At 55.3% G+C, this 23,720-nt stretch overlaps 2 protein-coding genes across 5 annotated transcripts in view; one reads left to right on the top strand and one right to left on the bottom strand.

Moving 5' to 3' along the window:
• KANSL3 (KAT8 regulatory NSL complex subunit 3) overlaps positions 1-21,326 on the top strand; it is an 88,203-nt gene extending 66,877 nt beyond the window's left edge. The window contains exons 24-27 of one of the 3 annotated variants that reach the window (XR_009054868.1): positions 2,673-2,750; positions 3,614-3,915; positions 4,313-7,719; positions 14,550-21,326. The gene's annotated coding sequence lies outside the window, so the exon portion shown is untranslated. Of the gene's footprint in view, positions 1-2,672; positions 2,751-3,613; positions 3,916-4,312; positions 9,517-14,549 lie in introns of those variants that run through there. The other 2 variants (XR_009054867.1, XR_009054866.1) reach the window with 2 other exon arrangements.
• On the bottom strand, positions 9,496-21,705 carry ARID5A (AT-rich interaction domain 5A). 2 transcript variants are annotated; one of them, XM_057743607.1, is made up of 7 exons: positions 21,592-21,705; positions 14,440-14,555; positions 12,910-13,045; positions 12,502-12,554; positions 11,946-12,043; positions 11,522-11,681; positions 9,496-11,108 (listed from the first exon to the last, which is right to left on the bottom strand). In XM_057743607.1, exons 1-7 carry the CDS (start codon positions 21,593-21,595, stop codon positions 9,879-9,881), a joined length of 1,797 nt encoding a protein of 598 aa, XP_057599590.1. In that variant the 5' UTR covers positions 21,596-21,705; the 3' UTR covers positions 9,496-9,878. The 2 variants fall into 2 exon arrangements, with proteins under 2 accessions (XP_057599590.1, XP_057599591.1); XM_057743608.1 differs by lacking the exon at positions 12,910-13,045 and having other exon boundaries at positions 21,592-21,607.
• Between the last annotated feature and the right edge of the window lie 2,015 nt (positions 21,706-23,720).

Here is a 23,720-nt window from a genome sequence, read left to right as displayed (position 1 = left end):
CTATTTGTCCCTTCATTCTGTCAGTTTTTTGCTTCTTCCTTTTTTTTTTTTTTTTTTTTTCTGATGAAGCCTCTCTTCCTGGCTTGAAGGTGGCTATCTTCTTGTTGCATCCTCACATGGCCTTTCCTCTGTTCAGAGAGCAAGAGAGAGAGAGATCTGATGTCTCTTCTTCTTCTAAAGACACCAGTCATATTGGATTAGGGCTCCACCCTCATGAGCTCACTGAATTTTAATTACCTCCTTAAAGTCCCTGTCTTCAAATATAATCACATTGGGGGTTAAGGCTTTAATATTTGAAATGAGGGGACACAATTCAGTCCATAACAGACCTCAATGGCCAGAGCTGGGTCACGGCTCCTGCCTGCCAGGAGACTGGGGACACGGGGAACAGAATTATTACGACTTGCTTACATCCCATGCATAGATCTGACTTGTGCTTTCCAAGGCCTGGTCCTACTCTAGTCCTTCATGTTTGTTGTTGCTGTTTAAAGGGAATTTTTAAAAATTTATTTATTTTTTCATTTATTTATTGACTGTGTTGGGTCTTCGTTGCTGCACACAGGCTTTCTCTAGTTGTGGTGAGTGGGGGCTACTCTTCGTTGCAGTGTGTGGCTCTAGGTGCATGGGCTTCAATAGTTGTGACCCATGGGCTCAGTAGTTGTGGTGCACAGGCTTAGTTGCTCCGCAGCATGTGGGATCTTCCCAGACCAGGGGTCGAACCCATGTCCCCTGCACTGGCAGGCAGATTCTTAACCACTTCACCACCAGGGAATTCCCTAGTACTTCACATTTATAAGCCACCATCTCCTTTCCATACTTTTCTTAAATTACTCAGATAGTTCCTATTGCTTATGTTCAAAGAATACTACTAAATACTCATTTAAAAAATAGTAATAACGTGATATCTATCTATCTATCTATCTACCTATCTATCTATATTTCCATTTTGCTACATAGCCTTCCTATTCATAATTTCAGTGCTACAGATGCAGAGAGGCATGTACCCTTTTTTCTATTGCCAAACATCTCCAATCATATTCTACAATAAATTCCCAGAAATAAGACCACTGGTCAAATGGTATGAATATTTTTATGACTTTCCATATATCTAAGCAGCTTGTGATAAAGTTATACTGTCACCAGCAATGTATAACACTAGTTGTTATTGTATTTTGCTTTATTTTATTATTATTTTGCCATGCCACACAGCAGGAGGGATCTTAGTTCCCCAGTCAGGGATCTAACCCGCGCCCACTGCCATGGAAGCACAGAGTCTTAACCACTGGACTGCTACGGAAGTCCCAACACCAGTTTTTTAATCACATTTCACTGTGTATTTTTAATTTAAAAACATGGAAAGTGTTTCCTTTTTCTTTTCACATACCTCAATTCCCAAATTAGAAATTTCTTGTTGAATGAACCACATGTCCCAAGTTTCCAGTTTGGGAAATATGGGGATGTGATAAGAAGGGAGTTGGAGAAATGGCTAATCTTTTATTTGATATCACAGCTACATACTTACATAATGAGCACATGCCTACATGCACACACACACATGAACATTACATGTATACACATGTTCATGCCTATAAACACAAGCACATTACACATGTGTAATCACCTTTGTGCATGCACCAGCGGTTTACTCCTAGGTTTTGTCTTACTCTGTTTGGTCTGCTATAACAAAATGCCACAAATTAGGTGGCTTATGAATGGTAGAAATTTGTCTCTCACAGTTCTGGAGGCTGGCAAGTCCAAGATCAAGATGCCATCAAATTCAGTGTCTGGTGAGAGCCCCCTTCCTAGGCCGTCTTTTAGTTGTGATCTCCCTTGGCAGAAGGGACAAGAGAGCTTCCTCAGCCTCCTTTATAAGGACACTAATCCCATTCACAAGGGCTCTGCTCACATGACCTAATCGCCTCCTGGAGGCCCCACCTCCTAACACACTTGACGTTAGGTTTTCAACATATTAATTTGGGGGGATGCAACATCAGAGCATAGCAGTTCCCTTGTGGAGCCCCTAGAGGGGCAAGAGGCTTCAGCATGGCCAGATCCTCCTCAGAGTCTCTGGCTTCTCCTTTTATTCCATTATCCTTGACCCAAAGTCCCTGCTGCTCCTGGTTTCAAAAGTTTTAACCACTGGTCCAGGAGTGGAGGTTGATTCTCAGACTGGAAATGAGGATTTGGAGAGATAAGCCTCAGAAGAGGGTGAAGACAAACCTTCCTCCTTTCTCTGAGGCAGGGAGTGAGTTTGGCTAAATCCCAAGATGTGGAGCTGCCTGGAGCTGCAGATGGTAGTTGGAGGTCTAGATACTGATGCAGACCCATGTCAGGAACTGGGAGCAGCACCTGCCATATGGGTGGGGTTGAATAGCAACTTCAAGGAACAGTTATGGCTTGTGTCTCTGTTGTGTCTCCCTTCTGTTTTTCCTGAAATGTAAATAAAATTTTGTTTCTCTCCCTGCCTGGTTTCAAGTGTGTGTGTGTGTGTGTGTGTGTGTGTGTGTGTGTGTGTGTGTGTGTGTGTGTGTGTGTGTGTGTGTGTGTGTGTGTGTGTGTGTGTGTGTGTGTGTGTGTGTGTGTGTGTGTGTGTGTTTAGGGGAGAAGGGAATGGGGCTTGGCCCATGTTTCTGAAGCAGTAGTCAAGATTGGGTTCTATCTTTTCTCCAAAGCCAGGTGGGGAATTGGCCCAGGTCACTGGTGGGAAGAGCTGCTCCTGTCCAGGGCCACCAACATTCTGGGCTGATGAGGTGAGGAACAGTTCTTCAGAAATAACCTGGGGATGGCTCCTGTGCATGTAAGAGCCCTCTGGGGGCCACTCAGAGGCAGCTCCCCCCACTCCGGGGGAAGGGGTGTCCTGATGTTGACTAATAGGCACAAGTACCATAGTAGTTTGGATAAAAATATAATTTGGGTGGGTCTAGGGCACCTGTCCTGTGGAGGTAGGTAGGATTGGGGATTGGTGGTGAACAGGAAACACTGTCTGCCTTCTGGGAGCCTACAGTCTGGAGGAAGGTACAGACTTGTAATAGGTCCTGCAGCGGCAAGATGGGAGAAGCGCTGGGTGCCGTGAAGGCACGTGGGATGGGTACCTGAGCCAGTAAGTCTTCCTCAGAAGACTTCTGAGTGAGGCTGGAAGGAAGAGTAGGAGCAGTGGAGAGAGTGTTTTTCAGATCAGTGTTTTCTGTGCTTCCAGATCCAGGGGAGGGCCAGGCATGTTGGGGAGCTGAAGTGTTGCCTCAGAGCTCAGTCCAGACAGAGGCTGTGTATGGGGGGTGAGGGTGCCATGGGAGTGGGGATGCCACGGGGGTGGGGAGTCAGGAGACTGGGAGGAAGCAGGGCCAGTAAAGAACCTTCCACACTAAGGGGGCTTAACTTGAGGGCAGTGGAGATCATGGGCAAGGTTTATGCAGGGCGGTGAACTGATCAAAGTTAGAATTGGAATGATTTTTTAATGTATCATCTCCTGACTTCCCCAGTACTCAAGGCCATCTCAAATGCACTTCAGTTACTCTACAAGTGATGCTAGAATTGTTCCACTCTACTCTTGGAGCTGATCATAGATAATCCCTCTCCACATAGCCCATGTGGAAAGATTTTTTTTTTTTTGCAGGTTTGGGGGCAGCCTACCTGGATTTCCCCCAAGAAGCTGCCTCCCTGATTACTACCCAGGCATTCAACTCAGTGGCTCATGGGCAAGTGATGTCCAGCCCAGGCTTCTAGGATTTGGCTCCCTGGCCCAAACCCTGCTCCCCCACAACCGTTGCTTATGTGGGAGGGAAACCAGACAGCTCTGCACAGGACCTGTGGCTGAGACGTGGCGGTGAGGTCAGGGACCTAAGTTTAAGTTAGACAGCCCGTCATCAGGTGGTCACCAGCTAGTCATCATGCGTATATGTGGCAGCTCTGCGGCAGGTGAGCATCCTCTCCCTCCTGGGCCCTTGGCAGACATTACTAATCAATTACATCACTTTCACACTGAGTCAGCCCAAAGCTGCAGACAAACCACTATCAATCAGAGCTGGTACCTGGGGTGAAACAGATTTGCCATTCTTGTCCCAGACCAGACAGGATCCAAAGGTCAGGGTGACTCTGAGTCAGAAGCCAGGCAAGAGAGCAGCGGTCAGTACACCAGGAATTTCAAAAGCCCTGAGGTAAAGGGCAGGGCAGGGCAGGGGGTGGTCAGGCTGGCCAAGCAGAAGTGCAGGGAAGGAGTTGATGATTCACATTCATCCAGAACTTTAGTTTACAAAGCACTTTCACTACATGCCCATGACTCTTGAGGTAGAAATTACTTACTTCCATATTATAGATGAGGAAATGGAGGCCCAGTGAAGCCTATTCGTCTGGTGTCACCAGTGTGGCAGCTACTGTTTTGGTCTACCTGGCAGAGACACTTCCTGTGAGCTAACAGGCCTGAGCCTCGGGAACACAGGTAAGCACCGGGCCTGAGATCAGATTCTCTTTCCTGAAAAATCTGTCCTTACCCTGAGACCCCTCCCTGGGAGGGAAGGCAGCAGAGCTGAGCCAGATGGCAGTGGTATGCTGGTAAATGCTGGAGTGCTGGCTTGGGGAGGGTACAAATCCTCTCACTTTGGCCTAGTTTAAGCTACCAGCCTGATGTCGTTGAATGCAGGGTTGGGAAGAGAGGAGCCCGTGGGAGCCGGCCCAGGGCAGTGCCCCGGAGAGGGGCACAGGGCCACTGCCCCCATAACCTGGCTGTTCAGCTCTCTCTGCAGTCCTGTGAGCTGCGCAGGTGCTTTCCTGACTGGGTGGGAGTTCGTTTCTGTTGTTTGCAAGTAAAGGGCCTGAGAATCCTCCCTGAACCTGTGGGAAAGTCGGTCTCGGGGTTCTTGATCTTTCCTCCTCACCCCCTGCTCCCTCAGGGAGGGGTGACCAGGCCAGGCAGGGGGTAGGAATCACGAACACCAAGCCAAGAACCCGACAGTCAGGATCGTTGTGGAAGGGGTGGAGGCAGGCAGGCAGCCCGCCCCTCCATGCCTGGGAACCCCTTCCTGCTCTCCCTCCAGCAGCCCCTTCCCTCACAAACAGGGCTGGGCAGTGGCTCCGCTTGCTGGTTGCAGGTGGTATTGGCTCTCCAGGAGGGACCAGGAGCCCAGGGGAGCTGGGACAGTCCTCTGGGGACCAGGATGTGTTCAGGGGGAAGGTCCTTGCCCTTCGCCAGTCACTAGACCCTATCTGCATTTCGCTCTGGTCACAGTGCAGAACCTGGAAGGGACCGCACTCGTTTCACAGATGTGCAGATGTGACCCAGGGTGGGGCAAAGGCTTTTGATACCTTAAGAGTTAGGCGAGGTGGTGGAGTGGGGGTTGGGGGGGCACCTGTGCCCTTATCCCATCTAGCCCACTACTACCTGCCTCTGCAGCCTAGAAACTAAGGGACACTGCACAGGTGACTCTGCAGTGACCCAACTCTGCCCTGCCCTCCTGTCTGGAAGCCCTGTTGAGTCTTCCAGCAGGACATTCTTGGAGTCATTTGCTTAGGAAGCCAGCCTGGCTGGTATGACAACGGAACGAAAGCTGCCGCCTAGCGTCTGAGCGGCTGCAGGGCTCTGGCTTGAGTGTGGAAACGCCCACATCCACGAGAGACTGGGTGGCCAACCTGGGCTTGGGGACAAGCAGGGCTGTAGTGGATGGGCGGGTATACCCTGACCAAGGGGCAGCAGCGACCACTGAGCTCCAGGCAGTGACCCCCTCGTGTCCAGAAATTCTGATTTTTAAAGAGAAGCCCAATACCCAAATTTTTATGTGAAATCTCTTGATTTTTAAATGCTGGCAACTAGTTACAAAAACATTTTTAAAAATTACATGGGTCAGACTAAACACAACTTCAGGCCACCATCTGCAGCCTCTGGTCTTGAGCCTAATGGAAATCTCTCACTTAACGGAGGAGTCTTCCCAGCCACCCCTTCTAGTGCCTCCCTCCCACTGCCAGCCCGCTGGCTGTGCCCACCCTGAGCCCACTCCCCTGCAGCCCCCTCCTATGCTACCCTACCCTCAGTGGGCTGAGCGACCCCTGTGCTTCCAGACCGCAGGGCTCCCCTCTTTGAAGATCACACCAGGAGAACAGACCCACCCACCTCGCTGTGTCCTTGCTCACTCGACCACGGACCTTGTGTCGTCGTCCCCAGTCCTTGCAGACAGCAGCCCTTGCCCCAAACCGCTGCTGTCCTATTTACGCTGATTTCTTTTAATTTTTAAAAATTTAATTTTTTTTTGGCTGGGCGGCATGTAGGATCTTAGTTCCCCACCAAGGATCAAACCCACGTCCCCTGCAGTGGAAGCCCAGTAGTAACCACTGGACCGCCGGGGAAGTCCCTTACTCTGATTTCAAGGCTTCCACATCCCGGCTTCTGCAGTCCTCCTCTGCTCCAGTGATTTCTCTGCCACCCTCACACCACTCACTCCCATGAAATCATCCAATAACTTAAGCTATTTCAGTTGCCCCTTATTCTTCCCAGCCCACCTCCTTGGGTGCCCGCGGTCCTCTGAACCCACAGGGACCTGCATCCTGGGTCCCCCACTCCCTCCCGTCGTCACCTCCCCCTACCATGGTGGTCCCTCTCTTGCTCACCAGCCTCTCCCACACAACTGCCACTCAGCAGCATCCAGCCTCCCTACTCCAGCTTCACAGGGTGATAGGGAGAAGGCTGCCAGGCTCACCCAAACTCCTGCTGCCAACCTCAGGAGTGAACTCGGGGTTCCAGAAACCGCGGGGCCCTGCACGCTGCCACTGCGCTCCAGCTATCAGAGGTCTCCAGTTCCCCCATCTCCCTCACATCACACCCCAATCCTCGGTGACCCTCCTCACTTCCCACTCACTGGAAAACAAGAGACCTGTGTGCAAACACGCTGCCTCTGAGCCTCTGTGAGTGTGCTCCCTGCCCCTCTGCCCTTTGCCCCCAACATCTAGTCCCACCCAGAGGCCAGAGGACTCTTGTTAAAGCCCAGACCAGGACCTTCCTCTGCCCCCAGCTCACTCTGAGACCTGGAAGGCTCTAGACATGCAGCGCCAGGCACCTCTTGAGCCCTGCTGCTCCCCAGGCTCACACTGCTCCAACCTCGTAGCCTTCCAGATCCTCAGACACGTGCCTGCCCTGCCCTGGCCTTGATGCACCTCGTCCCCACTGCTCTGCCCCCCAGAAGCCTCTGTCTCCTCCTTCAGCCATTGCTCAGATGCCACCTTCTACCCCTCTGGCCACTGTGTTTAAAACTTGACACCCTGGAAATGGACAGTGGTGATGGCGGCCCAGCACTGTGAATGTGCTCAGTGCCACTGAATTGTACACTTCAAAATGGTTAAAGTGGTAAAGGTTATGCTAAGTTATGTTTTGCCACAACAAACTGCACAACCCACTCCCAGCACTATTTTTCTCCCCAACTTCGGATATTGTATTGTATTCACTTTTTAATTTACTCTATAGGGGATGTCAGCTCCATGAAGGCAGAAACTTAAAGGTTTTGTGCACTGAAGTGTCCACCCAGCACCTAAAACAGTGCCTGGCACCCAGTGGAAATAGACACTCAGTGTTTGTCAAACAGCCTCTCCTTAGACTGTCACCAGGAAAAGGGCCAAGACTGTGGGGACGTCCCTTTCAGAGTTGCCTCCACTCACCACTGCCAACAGCTCAAAACACCACAGATGGTTTGGAAGGGGACCCTGAAACACGGTGTATGCCTCAAAAGCAGGTGCTGGCCTGTGAGTCCTCAGGGCAGAGTCAGGGACTGTTGGGACATGGCAGGTAATGCAAAGTATAAAACCCAAGATGACCTGGGGTGCACCTGTCCACCTAGGGTGGCAGTGCCAGGAAGCACGTGCAGGATGCCCCTCCAGCAGGCCAGGCACTCAGCTCAGCCCAGCCTGGCATCTGAAGCTACAGGATCTCTTAGAGTGGCTGCTTCATTTGTAAACAGGGATGGTGCCACCCCAGGAAGTGTAAGAAGTGAGAAAAATCACAGAAAGCTAGCACGCTGGAGCTGCAGGGCACAGGGCACAGAGGTTTTCCAGGAAGCACGTCCACTTTCAGCCCTGATGTTTGCTGATGCCCAAGCAGAGCCACAGCAGCGCCCCGTGGGGACCAGCTCAGCAGGAAGATGCTCAAACGGAAAGCAGTATTTCCCAGAGCAGCCTCCAGAGGGTGCCACCATCACGGCTCTGAGCCTCCCGAGCTCAAGTTTTGCTGCCAGGCTGCCAGTCCACCTCTGTGCCAGGGTGAGGCCGCTGTGGCTTTGCAAATGAAGGGGACCCCAGCAACCCTGCCCCATATCAGGCAGGGCCCCCACACAGCAGATGCCCCTACCCATAGGCGTCTGACCCTGAAGACCTGCGGCCCAGCACCCAGGGCACTTGCAGGGAGGGTGGCAGGAGAATTTGGTCCTCTCCCTGCTTCTTGTCAACCACAGAGACTCCAGAGGCTCAGAGGGATGGGAGCATGTGAGTGCCTGCGGGAGTCAAGAGCTCAGGCTACCTGGGCTGGTGCCTGGCTTCTCCCCAAAGGAGGGAGGAGGGGAATCTGGAGATGTCCCTGCTGAGCCTGAGTGTTCACAACAGCAGTGACCACCTGCCAGCTACCCCATCGCCAGCTGATAAATCTGAGGCTGGAAGTCAGGACCCTGGGGCAACAGTGGCACTGCCTTTCCAGGAACCTCTATGAAGCTCAGCAGGCAGCTGTGCCTGGCTCCTGAGAACAGGCAGCTTGAGGAAGGGAGGGGAGCGATACCTCTGACAGGGGTGCCTCCTCCCACTGAGACAGGTGGGGGCGTACTGCTCTCTAGGCAGAACCTGTAGGAAGCAGGGCGTTAGGCTGCAGGGTTTGAGCCCCTGGAGCAACCACATCTGAAAAGAGGCAGGTGGCCAGGCCAAGACTGTGGCCCCTTCAATCCCCCTTCTCCTACAGGTGCCCCTAGTGGGAACCTCCTGTGTGCCCCTCTGTGTGGCAGGCAAGTGGGGATGAAATGGGGAGCTCACCAGGAAGACTCAGCAGCAGCCCCGCAAGTCTGTCCATCACCAAGGCAGACCAACGCTTCCTGCTCGCACCCTCAGCCCCTAGGAGTGCTGCTAACAGCTGCAGGGCCTCCCGCCAGCCAGGCCCTGTGGCTTAGCTCAGAGTGCTGGAGTCACGCCTGAGTGCACAGCTCTGCTCCCCCACTTACCTGCTGGGGGAACCTGGGCAAGTCCCCAGCCCTCTATGAGCCTCAGGCCCCCATCTGTACCATGAGGAAGGTCACAGGCAGTTGTCCTGAGGTTCGACTGGCCAAGCAAATTGAAGGCAAGGACGACGGGCACAGCCTGCTGAGGTATGGGTTTTGCTCTGGGTCCTGCTCTTCATTGGGGGGATGGTATCTCAGGCCGAACAGGTGCTGGGCAGGTCCCTCTTCTTGGCTCCCCTGTGTCACCCTATGGGAGGCACCACCCACAAGCACAACCCCCACCTCGCTGTTCTTGCAAAGGTCCACACCACACACACCTCAGGGCTGTGTGGATTCACAGGTGGTTTTATTGGATTTTCCATAGGCAGCCTGGACACCTCACGCTGCTAACCAGCCCACCCCTTGGCCCCTTACCCTGCCCTGGCCTCTGCTCTGGGGCCCCAGCTGGGAGCTGTCACCCCTACAACGTCTTCTCCCAGGGCCTTGCAACCACTGGGCCCCCAGTCCCTGGGCTCGGGCTGCCTCCTTGAGAGGTAAACCCAGTTTTCCCACCGCCTCTCCCCAGCCAGGCTCCCCAGCCAAGGGCACGTCCCTGCGTTGGGCACAGCCGAGCTCTCCTGAGGAGGGGGCCCCAGCCCAGAGCCCCCTGGCAGTGCCTACCCGTCCTGGGCTGAATCAGACCCTGTGCACAGCGTTGCGGGCTCAGGCCTACAGCTTGGTGTTGAGGTGGAAAGAGAAATGGGGCGCTGCATAGGCTGTAGCAGGCGGCACGTGCCATGCAGACGAGGCCGGGCAAAGTCTGTGACGCAGGGCACTGTCGAAGGATGCCGGGGGGAAGTGCATCAGGCCAGCGGCCATGGGCGAGGGCGCTGTCGTGGCCAGGAGGTGGGCTGGAAAGGCTGGGATGACCAGGGGGCTGAAGGGGAGTGTGGCCTGACCCTTTAAGGGGTCCAGGGTGCCAGCAAAGTTCAGTGGACAGCGCAGCATGGTGCCCCTGTAGGCCTCTGGGAGGGCAGGCCCCAGGGCTGGGCCCAGCAGGCAAGAGACGGCCAAGTCTGGCCCCGCAGACTTGGTCCCACACTCCTTGGCATCCACCTCCTTAAGAAAGGGAGATACTGCCCGCAGTTTTTTGCCTCCATGGACCAAGCCCTCTTCCTCCAGGCTGCGCTTGTTGCCCAGGCCTGGGCTGCTTGGGAAGGTGGGCAGGGGCACGGGGCTCTCAGCAGGGACCTTGGTCATGGGGGATACCCAGCAGGCTTTGGGTTTGGGGTAGAGGCTGCCCTTTCTGGAGCCGCCCTTGTGGAATGCAGAGGGGCGGTCGGCATCCCCGCCCCACACCAGCTGGGCCTCTTTGGCTGGCAGCCCCTCCTCTTTGCCAGGGGGCCCTAATAACACCCCACCTTTAAGACTGGGGAAGAAGTCCCGGGGGTGCTGGCTGATGGGCTTCAGCACCTCGGTGGGGTAGGCGTGGAAGCAGCCAGTGAAGATGGGGGCTGATGGGCGAGGGCCCGCCGGGGCCTCCTCCCTGAGGCTGACACCAGGGCCCTGCATTCCTTCTGGAGGTGTTAGCCGGTGCCTGGAGTTCTCAGAGGGCCCTCCTGGGCTCCGGGGGCTCTCCAGGGGCTGAACAGCTGGGGGTGCCTGGGGCTCCCCACCTGCCCCATGGCGACAGCCCTCCTCCTGGCACTGCAAGGCCTCCGCCTTGCTCACCTGGGCCAGGAGCTTCTTTTTGGCCAGCGGTGACATGATACCCTGTGTCCCTTTGCAGTAGAAGCTGGACAGGAGCCGCTTGTAGGCCTCAGGGCAGCCGCTGACACCCACAAAGGGCAGAGAGGGCCCAGAGGCTGGGCCTCGCTGTTCTATGCTGTCCCTGGAGGGCTCCTGGCTAGGAAGCCTTGACAGGTCAGGGGTGTCTGTTTTGGTCTTTCCTGGCATCACCTGGAATGAGAAAACGCCAAGCCTCAGGGCTGGGTGTGAACCATGCACCCTGACCTGGGGACTTGGTGATAGCAGGGTCCCAAGGGGGCACCCAGGAGCCTCTGCTAGCCCTTCTAGCACCTTTGTGCAAAATTTTCAAAAGGTGTCCCATCCTCTGAATAGACACAGCCTGGTGTCAGGACACAGGGACTGGGGAATGAGGTGCAGAGTGAAGTTCAGACTCCACATGTACCCTCATTTGAGGGCTCTCAAGTAGTGAACAATTCACACGACCATTGCACCCACCAGTGCTGCCCTCAGAGGAGTTCTGGGTGTTCTAGGCAGGGAGCTCTGTGGCCATGGTGAGGACGGGTAGGGGGCACTGTGAGAGGCCCAGAGTCAGCTGGTGGGTTGCAGCCAGGCTCAGAGCTCACCTGGTCTACCCGCTTCTCCTCCTTGGCCTTCTTAGGCCTCTCAGTGGTCCCGTCATCCCCACGAGGCTCCTTGGCCATCTTGTACTGCTTCCTGGGCTTGGAGGGGGGCAAGGGCTTGTCATCCTCCCCTTTCAGGTGCCGCACATATGGAAGGACCAACCTGAGGAGGAACCGGGCACATTGACCAGGAGGCCAGGCTGGCAGGAAGCTCCCACCTCTCTAAGCCCACCTGGCCTCCTGCAAGCCTGGCCGTGAACACCCTGCCCAGCAGGCACACAGAAAACCCACAGCTGTGGGGCCCAAGCTCTCCCTCATCTTGTCCAGGAGGCCTGCAGCCTGCTCTCCACCACCAGAGCCCTGCTGCTCCAACCCTGGTGGGGGAGGGGGGTGAAGGCCCAGGTGTGACCCGGCGGTCCGGCTGTACCTCTCGTAGTGGCGGCGCGTGCACGTGGCGGCGCTGGTGCTGCCCGGGCTGCCCCCCAGCTCGTCGTACACGTTCTTCCAGAGGCGGCGGCCAGTCACCTACAAGGGCGCCACGTGAGGGAATGGCCGACGGGCACCCCCTGGCTGCGGGATCCTTTCAGCTCAGGGTCCCCACTCGGACACAGTTTTGCAGCTGCTTTTCCGACAGCAGGGGCGGGGAGGTTAGAGGGGGCTCCCCTGGCCACCAGCCAGGTCTCCCTCCCAGGGGCCGCCCGAATGCTAGCCCAAGCGGTTTTCCGAGCACGAGGACAGAACAGATGGGAAAGAGAGGAAATCTTGCTTTGAGCAGCAAAGTGCCAGCGGGCAAGGCAGGTCCTTCCTCCTCCCTGAGGCACACGGGAGCTGGGGAAAGGGCAGGATTTGGGACACTGCCTCATCCTCCTGTCTAGGGGTAAGGGCAGCTCTGTTGGGCTCACTCTCTTCCCCACCTTCCCCAGGGGTGCAGCTGGGATGTGTCTGGAGATACAGCAGGATGAGGACTCAGGTGCCATCCTTACCAGCTCATAGGCCCCCAGCTTCTCCACGGCCTTGTAGATCTTCCACAGGTTAACTGGAGAAAAGACAGGGCAGGGCCACTGTCAGTCTTGGTGGGATGAGGGGGCAGCCAGAAGTCTGTTCCCAAGGCCGTCAGGCAGGCACAGAACCAGCACATACCCAGGCAGGGCCAATGGGATGGCTGGGCGGGCTGCACCCTGTGTAGTGGGGGTCCAATGGCCTGGGAGGATGGAAATCCAGTCCCGCCCATTGCCAGCCCTGTACCTAGAGGGGGGCACCCTTTCTGTGTGCAATCCCCGTGGGCTGGCAGTGTCCAGGGTCACTCAGGACAGAGGAGCTGCCCCAATGCCCTGCCTGGGTGGGGTCCCCTGCCGGGCACCCCCCTCCCTGCCTGCACCCCAGGGACGCACTCTGCTTGAAGCCGAGATGGGGCACCCGCTCGATGGGTGTGTGTCGCTCCTTCATGAACTTGTAGAGGCTGACCAGGAAGGCCTGCTCCTCCTCCCGCTCCTGCTCCTCCCGCTCCCCGCCTGCCTCGGGGGAGTCCTGGGGAAAGAACACGAGGCAGTGGGATGAGCCCCCAGCTGATGGAGGCTGGGGACAGGCAGAACCACTGGCTGTTGTGGAGGAAAGAGATGTGTAGCCCCCAACCCCAGGCTCCCATAGGAGGGAGCAGACCCCCAGACCCAGCTCTGGGCTGCAGTGGTGGTTCCTGGGGTCAGAAAGGCACGAGTGTCAGCTATTAGTCCCCAGGACCCCGGGTCAGGGTCCACAGAGGCCTGGCTCAAAAGGTGGCCATGGGAGCAGTCTTGTCCCTTTTCCAAGCTTCTGATCACTTCTTCAGCTGGCTCTGGATGTGTCACATCTGCATCTCAGCTTGTCTACAAGACTGTGAGTTCCTGGTGGCAGGCTCAGTGGCCCCAGGGCTCCCAGTGGCCCCTGTGGTCCAAGCTGAAGGAACAAAGGTGCTTGGTGCTCCCTGGCTCTGCAGGGCCTGCCTCTGTGACCTGCTGTCCACGTGCTTAACTCAGGGAGGGGAGACCCTGTCCTGGGCTCTGACTGGCACTTCAGTCAGATGCACAGGTCTTTTGGTTTCTGCTCCCAGGGGGAATTTCTGCTGATGCTGTTCATGTGGCTGGTGGCTCATGTTGGGCTGGGGCTGAGGTCCTGGCTGGGGAGGCCCCAAACATGAGAAGAATGGAAACCACCAGGGCCTAGAACCATGCAGAGAGCCATGTGTTCCAAAAATATTCTATTCAAGTACCATGTCTGTGATTTTGACTAATCAAAGACCTCTGGTAATAAATGAGCCAGCTCACATATTACCTATGAAATTGGAACACACTGGAGCCCAAGGCAGCTGTTTTGTGCAGCCTCAGAACGAAGGCGCGCCGACCACAGCTCTTCAAATGCATGTGCTCTTCTTTCCTCTCCTCTGAGCTCCGGGCAACCTGTTCAAACCTGTCCCCATTTGCAGCTAGTTTTCTACATGAAACAGGATTTTTACTCCAGCCTGTGCCACCGAAGCAAATGGCTGAAAAGCACGAAGCTGAGGCTGACTGCTCCAACTGCACCAGTCAACCCAGCTGCGTTGATCTCATCAAGTGACTTTAATGTCCACGTTATAAATTTGGATGGATGGAAGGATGCAGAATAGTGCTTTTATCTGTTTTATAGATCAGGGTTCTAGGTAATCCTCATTTGATAAAGGGTTCTGCTATAAAAACCAAGCCTAAGACCCCAGCCAGAGGTGATGGGCAAGCCCTCCTGTCTGCCCAGCTCCCAGCGCCCAGTGCAGGGCCTGGGACAGCAAGACTGGGCCCCTTTTCGGGCTCTCTGCAGGATGGAGGGGTAGAGAACACATCTGCAGGGAGTCTCCATGTTCACCTGGGGGTGAGGGAGGGGCAGGGAAGAGGCCCCAGGGGGGTTGCTCAACTCACCTCCAGCTGGATGGGGCTCTGGCTCCTGCTCTGCTCACCATCGGGTTGAGGAGACACAGGTGGGTCTAAAGGGTCACTGTCCTCTGACTGTTTCCTTTTCCCTTTGATAGGAGGTGCTGGAAGGAGAGGAAGAGGAAGAGAAGGGGAGAGGAGGGAGAGAACATGAGACACTGGCAGGGAAGAGCAGGTAGCAGGAGGGCGTCTGAATGGACCAGGTGGGGGTGAGTCCTCGCTGTCCCTCTGTAGCGTGTCCTCTGCACATGGTCCCCAGCTGCTGCAGGTGGCCCTCTAAATGCATACAGGGCTCCCCTGACTCTGCCCTCCTCCCCTCTCAGCTCCACCAGGCCCCGCTAATGCCACACCTGCCACTTTTCCTTCCTCTGTTCCAGCCCTCTCTCCACAACTTTGAAGGAAACCCTAAATCACCTTGGGGTCAAGTCAGAGGAGGCTGGGGCTGCAGCCGTGGTATTCTGGGAAATCCTGTCTCCAAAACCCACCCTACAACCAGGCAGAAAGTTTTTGTAGCAGCTCAGCTGAGTTGGGAAGGCTGCAGAGGCTCCCATGTTTGTGGGCCCCCAAAGCACCATGCGGGTTGCTTGGACCGTAGACCCTCCAGGAATAATCAAGAAGAAAGCAAGTTCCTGTTGGTGAAGCATCCAACCTTTCCCTGAGCATCAGCAGAGTCCTAACTGCCCCCAATTAGGCCACATGCTTCTCTCACCTGCACGGTTCCTGGTGACCCTTCAGGTCTCACCTGACAACTCACTTCCTCGGGTGGCCCTTCCCAGCCCCGAACCAAGCACAGCACTTCTCTCTAGTCAACCTCAGCTACTCACACTATCCGGATGGGCCATCCAGACTGAGATGCTTGTGGCTTGTCTGGCCTCCTGACAGCTTGGTGAGGCCACCCAGCACCCCCACACAATAGGTGGCAAATAAGCCAGAATGAGAGTCTCACAACAACCTGATGGAGGGCAGGGAGGAGCCAAGGGCTCGATTTTACTAAGGGCGTCCTGAGAGCTGATGGCTGCAAAGACAACACCCCTGCCACTGCAAAAGCATAGCCACTGGCAGCCATTCTGGCTGGAAGTAGGTGTGAGACCAAGAGCCCATGTCTTCTGGACACTTTTTCTTTTCTTTTTTTTCCCTTTCCTTTCTCCTTTTTGTTAATCTTGCATGAACTCTCCTGGTTTGCTCCAGCTCAGGAAATCCTTACCGCTGGGAACCTGCAAGAATCCCCCTCCATCCCAGACAGAAAAAGAATCTCCTTAAGAACGAGAAACCCGCGCCAGCGTGACCTGCGAGGCCAGTGGTACCCAGAAACGTGAGCTGTAGAACCTCTGGCCACTGGACAGTGTCCCCTTGGGCAACTGTTCACAAGGGTGCCATGTGGGTTCTTGGCTCTGTGTTCCTGGTCCTTTCATGTATGTTCTCTCATTGAGTCCCAGAGGAATCCCATTTTAAAGGCTGGAGAGGGGCGGGGGGCAGGTTGCACAGAAGAAGCCAGAGAGATTAAGTTACTTGTCTACCTGGGTGACCAGATTCAAAACAAGGTCTGTCTGACCACCAGTCCAGGGGCCTGGCCTCACCACTACTGTGGCTGCTGTATCCCCAACATTTGTGAAGCCTCAATGGAGAGTCCAAATAAGCCTGGAAAAGAAACCGAGCCTAACACTTGTCAGGAAAGAGTTGGGCCTGGGCCATCCTTGCAGGCTACCGACTTGTAGTGCTAACGACTGACCCCCGCCTCTGCCCCCAACTGATGCCTTTCCAACTAGGTCCTTGGGCGACTCTGTGCCTCAGTCTTCCCTTCTGTGAAATGGGGAGAGAAAGACACTGGCGTCCTTTGCTAATTATCCGTGAATCCCAAAGCCTTCCGGGTCATTGGCGCACCTGTGCACCGCCCCCCCCCCCCCGCCCCCACTTTTCTCCTTTCCCTTCCTGCCTTCTCTGCTCTGCTCTCACTTCCTCTCTCCCTTCTTCGCTGAAGGGAAAGTGCTCAGCTCCAAAGAACTCTCTCCATCTGTTCCTGTGATGGGGCTTCTCACTGGAGCCCTCCTGCAAATTTGCTACACGTCAAAGTCGCTGTCCTCAGGCCTCAGAGAAGTAAGGTGGTGGGACCAGGGCCTACTGGAATCACCCGGGGAGCATTTAAAAGACATGACGATTATCTCCCCACCCCACCCCCACCTGAGTTTGATTTAAGGACCTGCAAGGGGCATCAGGGTTTAAAGCTCCCCAGGGGATCTGAGAGGGCAGCCAGGTTGAGACCCACCAGGCCAGAGTGGCCCTAGTACCTCCTGCTCGGTTCTGGAGTTGGTGAGCTCTGCCTGGGCCACTCTCTCCTGGGAAAATCTCCTGGAGTTGAGCGCTTGGGTTACCTGGAAAGGAGGTCACCAACCCCAGATGGGAAAGGTAGAGCTGCCCTAGAGTCACAAAGGGAAACACTCTATCTCTGTGTGCCACTCAGTCCCTGAGTGAACCCAGCCTTCCATTCTCTCCCACACAGGCCTGGCAGGGCCTTCTGGGCCCCTACTCCTGCAGCCTTGGATGAGGGAGGCGGGAGAGTCTTCGTCCTCCTTCCCCAGCCTGTCCTGTCCCAGGCTGGCCTATCCCTCTCTTCCCCAATCATTGGTAGATCAGGGTTCTGGGTAAATCTTCATTTGGAAAAAGAATTCTACTATGAGAAATAAGTTTGAAACCCCCTGCTGTAGGTGCTGGGTGAGTCCTCCTGCCTCCCCGCTCCCAGCTCTCACACCGCGCAATGCAGGGCCTGAGACAGCGGAGCTGGGCCCCTTTCCTGGCTCTGCAGGGGGGAAGGGGCTTATGGACCAGCCATCCCAGTCTTCCAGCCGCAGAGGCAGGAGAAACCCACCTGCTCCTGAGTGACCGCTGCTGCCCATGTGCTCCCCTCTGAGCACAAAGCCGCAGATGCCCTCAGATGTGACTGAGGTGGATTCAATTACAAAAAGAAAACCTCTGCTCTCCAAAAGGCATGCCATTCCAACATCACCTTTTCCATTCAGGAAGCAACAATGGTGATTATTATCTGTTTAATCTATCTGGAATCTATAAGGTATGAGGTAGGGATTTAACCCTGTTTCCCCATGGGTGGGTGGTCCCAGTACTGACTGAATGATCTCCTCCCCCAATAATTAAAAATGCTACTTTTCCCACAATCTACAGGCTTGTAAGGAAGACTTTGGGGGTTGGTTTTGGACTTTCTATCCTGCTTGATTCACTGTGGAATGCTCGATCCATGCAGTCGAATTTCTGTAGCTTTGTAACACAACTTACTATCCAGAGCACAAGTACCCCATCATCACTCCTCTTAAAAAAATTCCATCTGAAGTTTATGATAATACTGTTACATTCCCTAAAAAAAAGAGAGAGAAAAAGAAAAGAAAACCACGGGGGTTTTGATTGAATTGCACTTAAATTTAGAAATTATTTTAAAAATAATAACACCTTTCTGATATTGCATCCTGCTCTGCAGGACCACGTGTCCCTACAGATTCAGGTCTCCCTCTGCAGTGCTCAGAGGTTCCTGCTCACGGGCCCTGTGTGTCCCTGTCGAGCTTATTCCCGAGTTCTGTGCAGCTGCACAATACTGTGAGAGAAGCCCTGATGATGACAGCAGGACTTGGCTCATAGCCCCCTGCCATTTCCTCATCTCGGGGGCCCTTGTGACCCAGCCCCTCACGGGCAGCGAGGGGGCATGGCCAGCTGCTGGGCAACAGGATGGCTCAGGCCCTTGCTGTGTTAGGAATCTGTTTCTGTTCAACTCTACGGCTCTGTGGAAGTCAAGCTTAACCATGGATCCTAAAACTGTGGTGGTGAAGACATTAACTTCAGTCACTAGCTAGGAGGCTCTGGGAGTGAAGCCCACCTGTTCTCAAGCCACCCCCTCCCTCTCTTTCCACACTACGTACTCCACCAACTGAAATCAGTCTCTGCTAGGCCCTGGACTAGGCACTTCTGTACACTGGTTCACTGCATCTTCCCAGCACCCAGTGGGTATTATTTCCCCCCACTTTAACACATACAAGACCTGAGTCTCTGAGAGGTTCAATAACTTGTTTGAGGTCACACAGCTTACTAGTGGCAAAGCTGGGATTTGAAACCAGTGCAGTCTGCCTGTCCCAAGACACTGAACCTTGAGATCTAGAGTTTTTTAATGAGAGCAGGGAGACCCCAAGTTCCTTCTCTGTGCTCAGAGGGTGCCCATTTGCCCATTCTCCCTGGGGGATCTGCAGGCACCCATCACAGCATTCCCATTGATCTGCTGATAAGAACCTGGACCTGCCCTACCAGATGAGCTGAAAGCAGATGAGAGTGGGGCAGGAGGAGGGATGGGGAGGGGGCTCTTACTCCACATAGGTGCTTCTGTGCTTTAGTTTCCCAGTCTATAAGGTGGGTGTGTTACACCCCATGGGCCCAATGTTCTAAGCAGAACACAGCGAGAAACGAGGCTCCCCCCACAAACCACACCTGACTGTGTGCGTATGTGTGTGCACATCCTTTGTGAGATCTGAGGTCAGCCTGTCCTGCTCACTCTGCACTGTGTCTCAGTGCCCAGAGTCCTGCCCAGCAGGGAGCAGATGCTCCACGAACTTAAGCCCCAGTGAACTTCATGGATGCAATGTGAGCTACCCGACCTCAGATACTGCTGATTCTGAGAGCAGCTTAGCTGTGACTAGTTCAAGGCCTGCCCGCCTGCCCCGCCTCATTCACCCTGGTGTGATGGAAAGGAAGCGACACTTCCTTTCATGAAAAGTCACCCACTGGGAGCACCGTGTCAATTACGACAATAATGGTAACAGCAGCCTCAATAACAACCAGCAGACACGGCCACACCTCCTCGCCTGAGGTTGTTGGCTTAAGTTTCTCTTAGCTTGAGCTGGAGCTGAAACAAAGACACCCTTTGAAGTGGTCAGTCCACTCTGTGGTCCAGGAGCTGGCTGCCTGGTGGAGTCTCCATGTGGAGCTCGCTCCAGGGTGGTGTGGGGAGGGGGGACCTTCCAAGGACTGTGTTCCAGCCAGCACTGAGGACAGACGGGCCACCTGGACATGGCAGCCCAGAGAGTACAGGGTGCAGCTCCCGACCCAGCCCTCCCTCAGGGTCTCAGCTGAGGGAAGAGGGGACAGGGTCTGGGAGCAGCTGGGGCCAAGGTGACAACCTTGAGTGTAGAAAGCTGGGGGCATGGGGGCACCAAGTGTGAGGTGACCGACTCCCAAGCCCCACTGGGATTTGGCCCCTCATTAGCCAGCTCTGGGATATCCTAAAAGACCCTATTCCAGGATGGGGCTGAATCCCCACTGTCCCTCCCCTCCAAGTCTGGGTGATAGTTGATGATAACAGTAACAGCTCCACCTATGGACTGTTTCCTGTGTCCCCACGAACTACACTTCGTGCACCCATCCCACCTATGGAGAAACCAGGCTCGGCGGCAGCTTGTACCAGACATGGGCCAACAGTAGAGGCACGGCCTGGACAGAGGAAGGCTGCCTGACCTCTGCCCGGGGCACTCCTCTGCCACTCACCTTGTCCACTCGCCTCCTAGAGCCCCCCCAGGGTGGCTCTCCCACCCAGCAAAGCAACCTCCAAGAGGGAGTGTGGGCCACCCCAGGCCAGTTTCCCACAAGGAAAACAGGAGACCATTGCGGAGGAGAGAGGGGCGGGGTCTTAGAGGCCTGATTCGTCCCCACTGTCAGACCAGGGCTGGTCTCTGTGCCTCAGTTTCTCAGACTGTAAATCAAAGAAGGAGGGGCTGATTCTCTGACGTCCTTTTCTACCTCTGCCATTCCAAGTTGGAGGCCCCAAACGCGCTTGTATGGACTCTGGAACTCCATTCCGGTGGCCCAACCCACTAGCCGCCATCTCCCATTCCTCCTCTGCCCTAGCACTGGCCTGTGGACACACAGACCCCACGTCCCCCAACAGCGGTGCTCGGGAGGGGACAAGAAGCCCCTGTTATCCTCTCCTCTGCCCGCGGACCCCTCCTCGCTAGCTGACGACCCCGCAAACAAAAGGACCCTGGGTCTGGCCAGCGCGGTGCCGCCGGACCCGCACCCTGAGCCTTCGCGGGTCCCGCACCCGGCGATCCCCACCCTATCCCGGCGTCCGCGGGGCTGGAGGACCGGAGCCCGGCCTGGTCCCTGAACCCTGCGCAGGGGCCGAGATGAGGCAGCCGGGTTGTGGCCCGCGGCTCAGACGGAGCACGAAGCCAAACACTCCTCTTCACACGCTCGCAGCCCGAGCGCCTCCGCTCCTCACCCCCGGGGCCGCCACCCCGTGCCTTCCGGAGACCCGAGGGGAGAAGAGAGAGACAGGAAAAAAGACCAGAGCAAAGACGAAAGCCACTTCTTCCCTGCCCGAGGTGGGGTGGGGCGGCAGGGTGAGCAGAGGAGGGTGGACAGGAGACAAGAAGAGGAGGGACCAGAGGAGAAAAGAAAAAAGGGAAGAGAAAAGAGAGAAAGGGCAGGGGGCGAGGAGCCGGTAACCGCCGAAGGAGCAGCACACCCCTCGGCTGAAAGAGGGACAGTTGATTCTTCAAAATGCATTGAGCAAGTTCTTCAAAACCCGCGCAGAGTCACTTTCAGGAAACGGCGGCCGCAGTGGAAAGCGCCCCGCGCACCCAGCGGACCCCGGTGCCCCTGCCCGGCGGCGCCGGCGGGTTCTGAGAACCGCCGGGACGTGACGGCGGGGGGGCGGGGGGGCCGCAGGCAGAGAACTGCTGCGGACAGCTGTCACAACAAATTAGCTGAGACCAGCTCGAGATTGAAAACCACAGCAGGAAGTGGGATGACAGAACCGTACAGGACTTGGTAAATTTCAGTCAAGAGACGACGAGAAGAGTTTCGAGATAAACGCCCGGGAAGCCCCTGGCCGCCAAAACTTTTTGTCTTTCCTTTTTTCGAAGAGCGCGCGCCGACACCCAGCCTCAGCCTCCCGATCCGGGCGGGGGGCACGGGGCCAGGCTCGGTCCCCGCATCCTCGCCTCCGAGTCCATTCCCGGCCCCGCTGCCCCCCCCCCCCCCCCCCCAACGCAGCACCGACGGCTACGAGGGCCGGGGGAGATCTGGCGCCGCAACCTCCCCCTCCCACGGGGCCTACCGCCCCATCCCGGGCCGAACCGCAGAGCCGCTTACCCATGGCCCGGCGAGGTCCCGCGGCTCCAGCCCGAGACCCTCGGCGGGGACCTCTCTTCGGACCCCGCACTCTCCGCGCGACTGACCCGCGGCGCAGCTCGCCGGCTGCTTCCCCGCGGCCCCGCCCCGCCCCGCGGGGCCCGCCCCCGCCCCCGCCCCCGCCCCGCTCTGGGCTCCGGTTGGCGAGTCAGAGTCTTCCGCGAGGGGCAGGGACCGCCCCCTGAGCCGGAGGAACTCTGGGAGTTGTAGTGTGCGCTCCACCTCCCCAGGCTCTTCGCTTGGAGGGGCTAAAGCCGGGGACACCCAAGAGTCACTGCTGCCTTGTGCCTCCGGAGGCAGAACTTGAGTCTTGGAAAAATCCTCCTTGCTCCTCAGCAGGGCACTGGGGGTCTGGGTGGGGTGAGCAAAGTGCTTCTGACTTTGACTTGAACTGGGTGGAAAGCATGTCCCATCTCCCTCCCAACCCAACACAGAAGTAGAGATGGTTTGTGTGAGCTAAACAAGGTACAAAACTGTTACTTTGCCGCCCAAAGTAGCAAGCCCTTGGACAAAGCTCTGTGGGGTCCCAGAAATGTTGGGACAGGAAACATGCTAGCAGTGGCCAGTGTCCGCATCCCTCTCAAAGACAGAGTGGGCGGCTACAAAGTGAGCAGTCAGATGAGGGGGCATAACCCCTCCTTGGAGAGATGAGTGAGAGGCTTGGGGTGCCAGTGGGGGCCCTAGGAGATGCTGAGCCGGCTGAAGCAGGGCTTCTGCGGGAGGCAGAAGTAACTCAGCCATATTCACTGTCACAGAAGAGGAAACCCAGGCTTGGGCTTGAGAGCTCAAGGTCTGGAAGCATCATTCCCAACAGGGAAAAGGTGGAAGCAACCCAGCACCCACTGATGAATGGGGGAACGGTCGTTTGTACATACAATGCACTATCACTCAGCCTGAAAAAAGAAGTAAATTCTGACGTGCTACAACATGGATGAACCCTGAAGACGTTACGCTAAGTGAAATAAGCCAGACACAAATGATAGATACTGTATGATTCCACTTATATAAAGTACTTAGAGTCAAATTCATGGAGACAAATAGTAGAATGGTGGTTGCCAGGGGCTGGGGGAAGGGGGAATAAGGGAGTTAGTATTTAATAAGTACAGAGTTTCAGTTTCGCAAAATGAAAAAGTTTGGGAGATGGATGGTGGTGATGGTTGCACAACAAGGTGAATGTACTTAATATCCCTGAGCTATACACTTAAAAGTGGTTAAAATGGTAAATTTTATGTAGTGTATACTTTACCTCAATTTGAAAAAAGAGCCTAAGGTCTCAGCATGTGGCTAGCTAGGACTTGAACCCTGTTCCTAACACAAAGTAGGCACCCATAATTTTGTTGATTAATTTTAATACAAACAGCTCTATGCATTACCTAATTTTATAGGATAAAACTGAGGCTCTTGGGAATTCCCTGGTGATCCAATGGTTTGGACTCCATGATTCCAATGCAAGGGGCATGGGTTTGATCCCTAGTTGGGGAACTAAGATCCCACAAGCCTCGTGGCCAAAAAACAAAAAAACAGAAAAAAAACAACCCCAAACCAAACAAACAACAACAACAAACTGAGGCTCTGGTGGATTAATTAACTCAAGTAAGTCACCTGATAGGTGGTGGAGGCTGAACTAAACCCAGGCATCAGAGCTCCAGTACAGACCCCTTCAACCATTCCCATCAGCATCTCTTGGCAGTACCATTAACTGAATCAGGGCCCACAGCCTGAGGAGGAGAAAGTGTAAGGGGGAAGACTTGAGCACTGGTGAGGACATGGTGGGCCAACGAGATGTCCAGTGGTAGCTGGCACTGAGGCCTGGAATCCAGGAGCAAGGCGCAGACTGGAAATACAGATGGTTAAGGAGCCCTTGTATCCAGGCACCCACCAACCCGGTTTGCATCCATTACCGCCCAGCCATCACCCTAAATAAGTTGGTGACCCTGAAACCCTGGCCCTTACCCTTTGGCTCTGGGATGGAAGAACTCTCCAGGCTCAGCCCAGAGTGGACAACACTCCCTTGGCTACCTCATAATGGGTTGGTTTGTAAAAGCCACATCATCAGCAATAGTTAGTAACTGCCTAGAACAATAGTCATA

Source organism: Hippopotamus amphibius, chromosome 7, assembly GCF_030028045.1.
Source record: "Hippopotamus amphibius kiboko isolate mHipAmp2 chromosome 7, mHipAmp2.hap2, whole genome shotgun sequence".
Lineage (NCBI taxonomy): Eukaryota > Metazoa > Chordata > Mammalia > Artiodactyla > Hippopotamidae > Hippopotamus > Hippopotamus amphibius.
The sequence above is the reverse complement of the archived record's forward strand: the minus strand, read 5'-3'. Positions and strand labels throughout refer to the sequence as shown.

Bases quoted from the DNA above. Each gene is read 5' to 3' on its own strand.
- ARID5A (XM_057743607.1), bottom strand. The intron at 13,046-14,439 runs GTGAGTTGAGCA...TTCTTTCCCCAG, and splicing joins AGAGCCCCATCCAGCTGGAG to GACTCCCCCGAGGCAGGCGG. The intron at 11,682-11,945 runs GTACAGCCGGAC...GTTCCTCCTCAG, and splicing joins ACGCGCCGCCACTACGAGAG to GTTGGTCCTTCCATATGTGC.